Below are 12,273 nucleotides of genomic sequence, written 5' to 3'. Positions count from 1 at the left end.
TCATGCCCTCTCTCTGTCTCAAATAAATAAAATCTTAAAAACAAAAGAAAAAAGAGGGGCACCTGGGTGGCTCAGTCGTTAAGCGTCTGCCTTCGGCTCAGGTCATGATCCCAGGGTCCTGGGATCAAGCCCCACATCGGGATTCCTCCTCAGCAGGAGGCCTGCTTCCCCCTCTCCCACTCCCCCTGCTTGTGTTCCCTCTCTCGCTGCATCTATCTCTGTCAAATGAATAAATAAAATCTTTAAAAAAAAAAAGAAAAGAAAAAAGAAAAAACAACAACCTGCAAACAGAGCAAATTTAATCTATTATCCTGAGAGAGAAAAAAAAGACGACAGACCTAGGAAACGAAAACAGGTAAAAATCAATTAGCTAAGTACAAAAAGCAAAACCAACCTCAGAAAATATTCATGTACAGTACCTCAATTACCCTGGTACTTCCTTAAAAGCTTAATGCCTTTTTGGGAAATGGAGGTCTCACCTTCCTGACCTTCCAACCACCACTTAACTTAGGTTGTACCACAGAAAATGATCATTTTTGTAGGTTTAAAATGATTGAACCTGAGGTACAAACTTCCAGTTATATAAATCACAATGATAAAAAGTACATACACCATAGGGAATATAGTCAATAATATTGTAATAACTTGGTATGGTGACAGACAATAACTACACTTATTGTGCTGAGCACTGCATAATGTATAGAATTATTGAATCACTACACACTGTATACCTGTATACATCATATGTTAACTACATTTCAACCAAAAAAATGACTGAAACTGGCAATTTCATACAGTTCAACCTTATAATTCATTCAACACAAGTACAAATATAAATGCAAATTTGGAGAATGGGAGTTTTCTATTCCACGAACCAGTAGCTAAGTTGGCTGAAGTAGGGAAAAAAAAAAATCAGGCCGCAAATTCATAAAATAACTTTCCGAAATCTCTTATTATACAGATGGGAAAAACAGGCCCTGAAAGTAACATGTCTAAAGGGAAAGTAATTGAGGTAAAGTCTGGACATTACAGGACCCCCCCCCCCTAAATTTAATGACTTCTGGTCCAGTGTTTGTTCTGTCTCTTGTTGCCTCTCCACTGGAAAATATACTCAACCTACATACCCTTCTGTCTCCTTCGTATGAAAGAAAATGCTAAACAGAAAGACATTAAGTTCAAAGCAACTTTTAAGTTATAAAATTAAAATCTAAGGAACAGAAATAGTGCTTCAAGCAGTTTAATGTTTACATACAAGTATGGCAGTCTTATCAGCCTGGGAGTGAGAGATCCATCCCAGTGATGTTACCCATTACCTGTCACCTTTTCCTAAAGGAAAGCAGGAAGCCTGCTTCTTCCTCTCCCACTCCCCCTGATTGTGTTCCCTGTGTCTCTGTCAAATAAATAAAATCTTAAAAAAAAAAAAAATTTTTCAGCCGTTTTAAAGTTGTGAGAAAGAAGTCAAAATTTCATTAATGAATTCCTTTTGGAAAACCTAAAAACAGTATCATAACTGTCAGTGATATTTTCCAGTCAAAGAGCACACAATGTTTTGAAATTTTCATGGTAATACTTTCATAAAGTTTTACTACTTAAAATTTAACCTATTACCAAAAAAAAAAAAAAAAAAAAATCAATTAAGGGGTGCCTGGGTGGCTCAGTCAGTTAAGCATATGACCAGCTCAGGTCATGATCTCAGGGTCGGGCTCCTCCCTCAGTGGGGAGTCTATTTGTCCCTCTGCCCCTCCCCCCCTCAAATAAAATCTTTTTTACAAAATCAATTAATCAAAATCAATCACACAAATTCTTAAGTAGGACACATTTCTACAACACAAAGGTGTTCTCAATAACCATTCCAAGGTCCTCCAAAGACCTCAAATGACTAACCACCAAGGATTAAGTAATATTAATTGGTAGCATTCTATTAATTAGAACCCATTCACTGCCCAAGGCTTATCCTAAGCCTTTAGAATCCCGATTCACAAAACTGGTTATAGGTAGTATCATTATGTTCCTAGTCAGTAATGTGAGATTGCTAAAGAAAATATTTTAACCCTGAATTACTTTATATTTTTATTCTACGGAACCTTTCATTCCAAATCCACATGTAAGTGTTGTATTTGCCAAGGAGACAGTCATATTCTCCTGAATATTAACCTGAAATTAATATCAAAAGAACTACAAAGCAGCTCAACATGGCCAAATTATAGATTATATTGCTTGGGAATAAGTTAGCCACCTTCACTTTCGGGATATGCAAATTTTCAGATCTGAGTTACAATTAAGGATTTTATTTTGAGAACTAGTTTTTCTTTATGCAAATCTAACTTGGAAACTAAAACCACAAGAGTACGCTTGCTAGGAATAACTCAAAAAAGGTAGGTCATCTTCTAATATGACCATAGTATATCAGCAGCAAAACATTTACTTCATCTTTCATACTGGAAAAAAGGTATTTTTCACAACAAATAATATTATCTGGCAAGTATTATACTCTGCCCTTTACTAAACCCTATAATTTCATAACCACCCTGTAAATTAGCAGGCAAGAGGGTAAATTTCAAACAAGATAAACCAGGATCATGGCCATGTTTCTAAACTAAACAGAATTCAATATTCTAAACCGAATAGTCCTAACAAGGTATGGGTGAGACTGTAAAAACGTATTTGGGGAAAAAAGTTCTGAGCTTAGGGACAAACACTGCTGCTAACATCTAAGTATTTTTAAACACTGATCTAGCTCAAGGTAGACATATACAAAACCAACATACTTGGCTCCGACACTATCAGTCAGGTTGACTAGTTGGTATGCCAGCAAGCTCTATTTTCAGCAACTACCATATCCTTGACTTTTCAAGTTCCCAATTGGCGGAGAGGGAAGGAGGAAATCTTTCACTCTGCCTTTGATTTCTCTTATGTTCTGCCAAATGTTGACTTCATTTCAGAAAGAAAGGGACTTAAATCTAAGATACCTCTGTGGTAGAGGGGATGGACAAAGCTTAAAAACTTTTGTATGTACCTAAATGAGATGAGTAGAACAAATGGTGTTAAGTATGATAACCATAAGGCAAGTTTGCAGCTCAGGACAATCATAGTTTATGCTTACTGTCCCAGGACTATCATGAATTGGTACCCCTTCGTTTCAAGGCATCCTGATTTGGATGACCCTTTAATTATTATGACAGTTATTATGACCCAGTTATTATTATGTAACCTCATTAACATGAATAGTTAGTTAATGAGCTCAAACCATAGAATTATGTTGGCAAACCAATTTGTCATCTAGGGTACATCGGTATTTAACTGTATCAAACTGTTAACCAACCATTTCAGAAATAGTAGACATAACTTTTTGTTGCTGTTCCTCATTACCCCTTAATGGATTCTGTTTAACGGCTATCTAGGCTAATATTTGGAACAACATTTGCAAATTATTTGCCAACCTTTCCCCCTCCTAAAAGTGTTCTGACTACATCAACTAAAAGGCTGCATCCACCAAGACAAAAGTGGGGGTGGGGGGATTGCTTTTAAAAAAGCTTTTGCAGAAATGCATGGCATTAGCCATACCCCAGCACAAACATCATGACAAACCAAGGAAACAGTATGCAAACACACATTTTGAGATTACCTAAAATCCCTCATTCTAACTTCTTTCACTGTGCCTTGAGATGGGATTTTTTTTTAAAGACTATTTTTTTTAGTAACCCAACATGGGGCTTGAACTCAAGACCCCAAGATCAAGAGTCACATGCTCTTCTGAGGCAGCCAGGTACCCCAAAATGGGATTGTTTTGAAAGCACGAGGTTTCCTTACAAAAGCATGAAGATATTTTATCTACTATTTATGATGGATACCAGTCATAAACACCAAGACATATTATTTGAAGTAACTGCTAAAGAAATAGCACACTCCCCCCCCACCCCAAGGTACCACCTTACTTAGTTACACATAGGTCTTTTGTGAGTGGCTTAGGAGAAATAGGAGTACTGGTCTAAAAGTCACCAGACAAGTTCTGGCTTTGCCATTTACTAGCCAACCAGTCATGTGGTAGAGGGAAAAAAAAATCATTAAATCTCAAATTCACTTTCCTGAACCATAAAATGGAAGTAACATTATCTAGTTCACTGATACGTGAAATAAGTAAAAAATGTTTGTGAAAGTGGTTTGTGAGTGAAATTCTATGTAAATGTGGCACTACATAGTTTAAAAATTTAACCTTTACCCTACTCCTGTCATTACTGATTAAATACACACAAACATAACGTAAAAAAAACTGCTGCAAAATCAGCCTTACAGGCCTCTTTTTAAAAAATTAGGCTTTCAGATCAACTTCTTAAAGTATTGGTAACTCATTTGTAAAATTATGTACATAAGTTACCAGACTGAAAATTCACTTGCTATACCAGGTGAAAGTCAGGAAATTTTTTAAATATTTCATATTCCCTTGACCAAGCCATTAGATAATTATGAAAAGCCTGCTTGTTTGTATAAACTTTCAATGTGTTTTCTTGACTTACTGAATCCAGATTTTGCTCAGACTGTGTGTTCTACCTCTTACCAGAATTCAAATTGAGACCTTTTCATATAAAGGTGAAAAGGATGCCGAGGAATGTCCACAGTAGTAAGAATTTACTCCCGTCATCTCAGATTACAATGATTTCATTATATTCCATAGTTTGGAAAGCCAACAAAATAAACTGAAATTTGCCCACTACGCACAATATTGTATAAAAGTCTAAAGTAGGGGTGCCTGGCTGGCTCAGGTGGTGGGCCATGTGACTCTTGATCTTGGGGTCGGTGAGTTCAAGAACCACATGTGGTGGTTTACTTAAAAAAAAAAAAAAAACTAAAAATAAAACTCTGAACACAACAGAGCATCTGCTTTAAATATGAAGACTAAAAGCTACCTATTGCATTACCCAATTCTGCTTATGTTTAGGCAGGAGAAAAAATATATACAATAAAGTTGACTCCATTAACTGAAAAAGCAGTAATAAAAATTACTAGCCTAAGTAAAAGAACATCACAACCTGTTTTAAACTCATTACTAAAGTTAATTTCCTAGGGTGCCTGGCTGGCTCAGTCGTGGTTAAGCATCGGGCTCTTGGTTTCGGTTCAGATCATGATCTCAGGGTCGTGAGATCGAGCCCTGCACCAGACTTCTCGATGGGCGTGGAGCCTGCTTAAGATTCTCTGTCCCCATCTCCCTCTGCTCATGCCTTGCTCACTCCCTCTCTAAAATAAATAAATCTATAAAGTTAATTTACTATTTACCCATTTTTTTCCTAACATGTATTAAGGAGTTATTTCAAAACACGTCCCCACCCTTCACGGACTACCAGAATAAGCTAAAGAGATGAGGCTCTGGTGTTTTAAAAAGAACAGCTCTCAGGGCGCCTGGGTAGCTCAGTCGTTAGGCGTCTGCCTTCGGCTCAGGTCATGATCCCAGGGTCCTGAGATCGAGCCCCACCATCGGGCTCCCTGCTCCGCGAGAAGCCTGCTTCTCCCTCTCCCACTCCCCCTGCTTGTGTTCCCTCTCTCGCTGTCTCTCTGTTAAATAAATAAAATCTTTAAAAAAAAAAAAAAAAAAGGACAGCTCTCAAGTAAGTGACTAGAATAGATGCATTCCTAGTATTGATGCATTCACAGAATGAATGATCAAAAGTGACCATCAAAACTTTACTCTTACCCCAGATGGCATCAATCATCACAGGGAAAAGGTAAGGAAAGGACAAAGTGAGCAACTACCTCACAAACCCAAATGTACTTTATGCTGACCCCTCCAACTCTGAAAAATGTGAAATCATCTCTTCTCTTTACTAGTGTGGTTCATATATATGGGAGGGTAAGACTTGGTTCAGGAATGCTAAAAGGTAATAGATTTGACTCAAACAGCTACAAATGTTATAAAAACTATTCCTTAGACTTCTGACTTAATTTAATCTTCAGGGTGAACAGTCCTAGTCCCAAACTTCAATATTTCCTATCTGCAACCCACAAATGTCTTTTTCCTCAACACAGCTTAGCTCTTCCTCTAGTACCATTAAATTATCCATATAAACTAATTCCAATTCCCCAGGATATAACTAAATAATGCTACAAAAAAGTTCAACAGGGTATGCAAAATAAGATACTGCAGGAACAAGAAAAGCCAGTATTTACATCCAAGTACCCAAAACCAAATCATTCAAACTCACTTTTCCTTTCTTCCACTCCCCACACCACTTATTGTTCGGTGACTAAAACTATGGGGAATTTTAGTCACCACAAACAAAACTGAACTACTGTACCCAATAAAAGAGTGGACACAGGTAAAGGCTGATTCCTGATGACTGCCTTCCTTTTCTTCCTTTCCAATAAATTCCTCCCTGTCCTGTGCCCAACAGTCACTGGAGTTCCTCCCCACCTGGTAGATTCTATTTCCCTCCCACTTTCTATCCTGAAGGAGACAAAACGTTTAACTAACGATGTGGCTCTCTCTAGATAGTGCTCTGCTGAATAACCAATAAGGGCTTTCATTAAAATTCCTCAGCACCCAAATCCAAAATATTACTACTAAACCGTCACTTACTTGAAAGCTACAACCATGAGCTTCCAAATTCAGTTTTTAAAACAAATTAAAAAAAAGAAACAAAAACAAAACCTCCTCCACATCCTTTTTGGTTATCATAGCAAGTTTACTCAAAGCCTAAATTCTTACGACCAGAAAGCATTCAAATATAATTTCAAGTTTCCTCCCAAGGACACTAATAGATTGAGAGAGGAACCCATTGGTTGCATAGGGGAAAAAAGAAAAAGAACTTCCACTACCAGCACACCTACATTGTTTCACTTTTAAACACTGAAATAAAGACAAATCTGACCTTGAGCTGTACTTCCCCATCTTATTTCCCTCCCCCTCCCAAGACTTTTGTTCAATAAAGAGACATTGAAGGATTTACAAAACGAAATTTAGTGCACTACACCTTTCTTCGATTTGAGTTCCTGGCCTTTTTTTCCTAATTTTCAAATTCCTGAATCCTAAATGTATGATGATACACTGGGACTACCCTTGAGGCTATTCACATGACCAACCTGGCATTCAAGGAAAGCAAGGGCCCTACAAAACATTCAGTAATTACGAAAAAATCTGAAGATCGATGGCACTGGATTCCAACCTTGTCTCACGCTAGAGAGCATTAAAAGCACAGAAGCCACACTTAAGAATTTTTGTTTTTATAATACCACAGTTTAACGGATATGGGGGTAATTCAAGTACCTAGGTCCAAAATGAAGGGAGTGAGGGGCAATTTTAAAAAAGCAGCCTGAGAATAACTAAACGGACACAATGGACATTTCGATCAAGTTCTGAAGAAATGAAGAACCTTGAGGGGCAAACAAGCAATGAACAAAGAACTGTTCAAATCTGTACCCAAAGCCATTTATTTAAAATAGAAAAAAGAAAATAGGATCTTCCGGGATGCCCTATGTTCAAATTCCAAAAGGTGAGAGCTTGGGATAGGTTAAGATCCTCAATGGAGTACAAACACGCATTCCGATCCCGGGGAGTCGACCAAAGGGCAGTTACTAAACGTTATTTGAAATAACTTTATTTTCCCACAGGTCTTTCCATTTGTCATAATGGTGCGTGTCAACAGGAAAATCAACGTTTTTACAAACTGGTAAACTGAGGCACGGGCATTCGAGGGACTGAGAGTCATGGTCTCCTTGTTTCCTGTTCAAAGCTCTATCCACCAGAACCCCCAACTAACGGTGCCAGAAAATGATTACAAGAACTTCGAGCTCTCCAGAAGTCCGAGGAAAGGGACCGTGAGTGAGGTTTTCCTAGACCTCCCCAGAAGAAGGCGAGGTTGAACGTAAAGGCTAAAAAAACCCTCAACACAAGGTGTGCCGGCCTACAGAAAGGAAATCCCGATCGCAGCATCTCAGCTGGCCTCCGCTCAAGGATGAAGTGCAGTGATTCCCACTCTGTCCTTCCCCAACCCTCAGCCCAGACTGCCCTCCACCACAAACCCAAGAAGCCCTCCGCTCGCAAGGATTCTCCTTTGTGAGACTCCACAGCCGCCGCCCCACATTGGGCCTCCGGGGAAAAGCCACCGCCCCCACCCGCCATATTTCCCTGAAAGGCGCCCGCGCTGCAGCTCCTGGTGCTACTCTCCCCCATGTGGCGGGTGTTTCTTCCCCCCATCACCCCACCCAATTGTTCTCCACATCCCAAGATGGCCCAGAAGCTCCCCTGGGGATCGCTCGCCCGGAGACAGCACCCGCCATGTCCTCCCCCTCCCCCGCCCCGGGACTCGCCCTCCCCCCAGCCGCCATTTTACAACCAACTCCTCCACCCTTTCGCCTCAGCCTCCTGGCCCGCGGGTGTCTGCAGCAAAGGACGCCAAAGGGGTCAAATTCCCGGGCCTGGGGCCTCCCACCGATCCGGGAGCCCACATGCCATTTCCTACTTCCCGAATCCACGTTCCCGACCAGGCTCGGAGACGATGCCGCCATTTTGTCTCCTGCTCCCGGCCTCTGTGGGCGGCGGCAGAGGGTCCGAGAATTCCAGCCCCCTGTTGCCCCCCCAACTCACCGTCGTATCGCTCAGCCTGCTCGGCCAGCTTCGCCTGGTACACCAGATCCTCCCGATCATCCATAGCGGCAGCGGCTCCGGCAGGGTCTGCGCGACGGATGGAAGCGGATAGCGTCTCCGACTCTCTCAGCCTCTCGCTCCGTGTCCGGGCAGCAAAAATGGCGGCGCCTCAATCCGGGACTTCCGCCTGCGCACGCGGACAACTGCTCAGCTCTATGGCAACCGCTCCCTGGCAACTGGCGCGGGGGGGCGGGTCCGGGAGCCCAGAGCCCGAAGAGGCTGGAACCAGCTAGACGTCCCTCCTCCCTGGGCTGGGCGGTCGTTGGAGGGCTGAGGCGGGAACTGCGACGGCTGGGAGGGAGAGCAGCCCCGAGAGAGGGGGCATGAGGCGGGGAGCCGCCTGGACCGCTCCTGAAGAGAGTGAGCGAGGGATCCCGGGCTGTGACCGAGGGCCCACGCCTAGACCTGCGGGCAGAGAAAACTGTAACGGTTTTTGTAATGGCAGGCCTTCCTCACTGAAACCAACTTCTCTCCTACCTTGCCCGTTTTCTCAGCCGAGCCCAGCCCTGGGCCTTTTCATACCATTTAGACACGGGGTAAAGAGTGGGGGTCTGCTATAAATGGTAAGGAAAAAGGGCCTCGCAGCTTTCACACCTCAGCTCAGCCTTGCACTTCGCAATCCTTTTCTCCTCCCTTTTAGCCTTCTTTTCCACCCTAGGCCCACCATGGATAGGAACAAGGAAGTTGTTAGAGAAGTCTAGTCTGGAGTGCAAGGTGTGGAAGAGTGGCACCAAGCTTAATCGAGATCGAGGAGGCAGAACTGGGAAAGAACCTGGCCTGTTTTGCTTCCCAATGGATTCCCAGCAACTTGTGCTCAATAGAGTATTGGTTGCAAGACTGAAGATCAGGTTAGATTACAACTATCTGGTGGGGTGTGCGATAGATGTGGAATAAAAAGTAGACTGGGGGCTGCTGGTCGGCTCGGTCTGTGGAGCATGCAACTCTGGATCCCGAGTCCTGAGTTCGAGGAGCCTACTTTAAAAAAACTAGTTTGGAGCCAAATTATGAAGAGCCTTGGATGGTGAGCTAGGAAGTTTGCACCTTATGCCGTGGGCACAAGGGAGTTACGTTTCTATGATTTTGCACGGAGGATGCCATCATAGATACACTTTGAAAAGATTAATGAAGACTGCACAGCAGGCCCTGCAGAGCCGCCGCCTGGGAGCCACCTTGCGGCCCAGACACGGACACGGACACCGCGTTCTTCCACAGCGCTCTGCATGGGGATCCCTTGGGCCCCCTCTCCTTCAAACCGTTTGCAGACAAAGTTCCAAAGACAGCAGGAAACTTCCGTGCTCTGAGCACTGGGAAGAAAGGATTTGGTTATAAAGATTCCTGCTTTCTCAGGATTATTGGGGTTGTATGCGCCAGGGTGGTGGCTTCACAGGCAATGGCTGTGCTGACAAGTCCGTCTATGGGGAGAAATCTGATGACGAGAATATCATCCTGAAGCATATGGGTTCTGGCATCTGTGCGTGGCAAATGCAGGACCCAACACAAAGTTTTTCGTCTGCACCGCCAAGATTGAGAGATTGGATGGATGGCAAACACGTGGTCTTTGGCAAGGTGAAAGAGGGCATGAATATCGTGGAAGCCGTGGAGAGCTTTGGGTCCAGAAATGGCAAGATCAGCAGGAAGATCACCATTGCTGACTGGGGACAAATCTAATAAATTTGACTTGTGTTTTAACTACCACACCATTCCTTCTGTGGCTCAGGAGAGCACCTCTTCCACACCCATCTGGTTGAAATATTCTATAATCTTTGTGCTCTCACTGCAGTTCTATGGATTATATATTTTCCTTACTCCCCTCCAAGTCTAGCTGGATTGCAGAGTTACATTTATGATGATGAAATAAAAACTAAACAAACGAAAAAGATTGCACAGCCATGCTTAAAGGAGAAATTAAACTATCAGGCTACAATAATACAGGTAAAAGGAATACGTGGTTGCAGTGAAAATGGGAAGGAAAGGACAAATAGGAATAGTACTGCAGAGAAAAGCTGCAAGAGTTTGTAGCTGGGGCATCTGGCTCAGTTGGTAGAACATGTGCCTCTTGACCTCAGGGTTGTGAGTTCAAGCCCCAAGCTGAGTGTAGAGATTACTTAAAAAGTAACATCTTTAAAAAAAAAAAAATTGTAGCTGATCAGATGTGATTTTGTGAGGAGAAACAAAAATTAAAATAGACTTTCCATCTTCCCACCCTGAGTCACTGGGATAATGAGTGGTAGTACCATTAACAAAAAATAGGATTGGTAGGGAAAGTTGCTGATGTACTGCACAGAATGACGTGAATTCCTTTTAGCACATGTTAGTTCTAAGGTTCTCACAGATCACCCACGTAGAAATTACCAGCATGGAATTGGAAAAGGGGACTGGCATTCCAAACTGAAAGGAGGCTGCCATGGAAGCAACTGGAGAATATGTGCAGGTAGAAGACCAAACAAACCTTGAAGAATAGCTACTTTTAAGAGATATGTGAAAGCAGAAGAGCCAGCTAAGGAGACTGGGTGGCTCCTTATTGCATTTTAAACTAAGCCCCTTTACACTTTAAACATACTTATCAAATTTAATGGTAAAAGTGAGAAAAGACCTGGGTTTTCCAGTCCTAATTCTATAAGTAAATATGTGACCTTCAGCAAACATCGTGTTCCTCTGTAATTTAAGGAACTGGAGACCATATGATAGGCTACAAAACAAGTCTTAATAAATGTTAAAAGACTGAAATCATACAAAATATCATTTCCTATCACAATGGATTGAAACTAGAAATAAAGAAAACTGGAAAATTAATAAATATGTGGAAATTAAATAACACTGTTAAATAACTAATGGGGCAAAGAAGAAATCACAAGGGAAATTAAAAAATACCTTGAGATGAATAAAAGCAAAAACACGATATACCAAAACTTCTGAGATGCAGCAAAAATAGTGCTAAGAGGGAAATTTATAGCTGTAAATGCCTACACTAGAAAAGAAAGATCTCAAATTAATAACCTAACTGTACACCTTAAGGAACTACAAAAAGAACAAACTAAACCCGAAATTAGCAGAAGGAAATAAACATAAAGATTAAAGTGGAGATAAAATAGAGAGTAGGAAAAAAAAAAATCTACCAAACAAAAGCTGGTTCTTTGAAAAGATCAACAAAATTGAAAAACCTTTAATTAGATTAAGAAGAAAAAAAAAGGCTCAAAATTAAAATCAAACAAGGGGTACCTGGTGACTCAGTCAGTTGAGTGTCCAAGTCTTGATTTCAGATCAGGTCATGATCTCAGGGTGGTGGGATCGAGCCCTGCGTCAGGCTCGTGCTGGGTGCAGACTCTGCTTGGGATTCTCTCTCTCCCTCTGCCCCCTGCACTCACTCTCACTCTCTCTCTCTACAATAAAATCTTAAAAAAAAAAAGTATAGGGGCAGTGGGGTGGCTCAGTCACTTAAGCATCTGACTCCTGGTTTTGGCTCATGTCGTGATCTCATGGGTGGTAAGATGGAGCCCCACGTGGGGCTCTGCACTCAGCAGGAAGTCGGCTTGAAGATTCCCTCTGTCCCTCACCCTGCTCGTGCTCTCTCTCTCAAATTAATAAATCTTTTTTGGGGGCGCCTGGGTGGCTCAGTCGTTAGGCTGCTTCTCCCTCTC

The 12,273-nt window shown here is 41.9% G+C and overlaps 1 protein-coding gene and 1 pseudogene across 2 annotated transcripts in view; one reads left to right on the top strand and one right to left on the bottom strand.

Annotated features, from left to right (window-relative positions):
* Positions 1–8,767, bottom strand: part of YWHAE (tyrosine 3-monooxygenase/tryptophan 5-monooxygenase activation protein epsilon) — a 51,610-nt gene extending 42,843 nt beyond the window's left edge. The window contains exon 1 of one of the 2 annotated variants that reach the window (XM_078068091.1): positions 8,576–8,767. In XM_078068091.1, coding sequence (XP_077924217.1) covers positions 8,576–8,639 — 64 coding nt within the window. In that variant the 5' untranslated portion in view covers positions 8,640–8,767. The remainder of the gene's footprint in view (positions 1–8,575) is intronic. The other variant, XM_078068090.1, reaches the window with a different exon arrangement.
* A 1,230-nt stretch (positions 8,768–9,997) lies between these two features.
* Positions 9,998–10,303, top strand: LOC144380921 (peptidyl-prolyl cis-trans isomerase A pseudogene; annotated as a pseudogene).
* The last annotated feature ends 1,970 nt before the right edge of the window (positions 10,304–12,273 follow it).

Source organism: Halichoerus grypus, chromosome 2 (genome assembly GCF_964656455.1).
Source record: "Halichoerus grypus chromosome 2, mHalGry1.hap1.1, whole genome shotgun sequence".
Classification (NCBI taxonomy): Eukaryota; Metazoa; Chordata; class Mammalia; order Carnivora; family Phocidae; genus Halichoerus; species Halichoerus grypus.
This window is presented reverse-complemented; position numbering and strand designations above follow the sequence as displayed.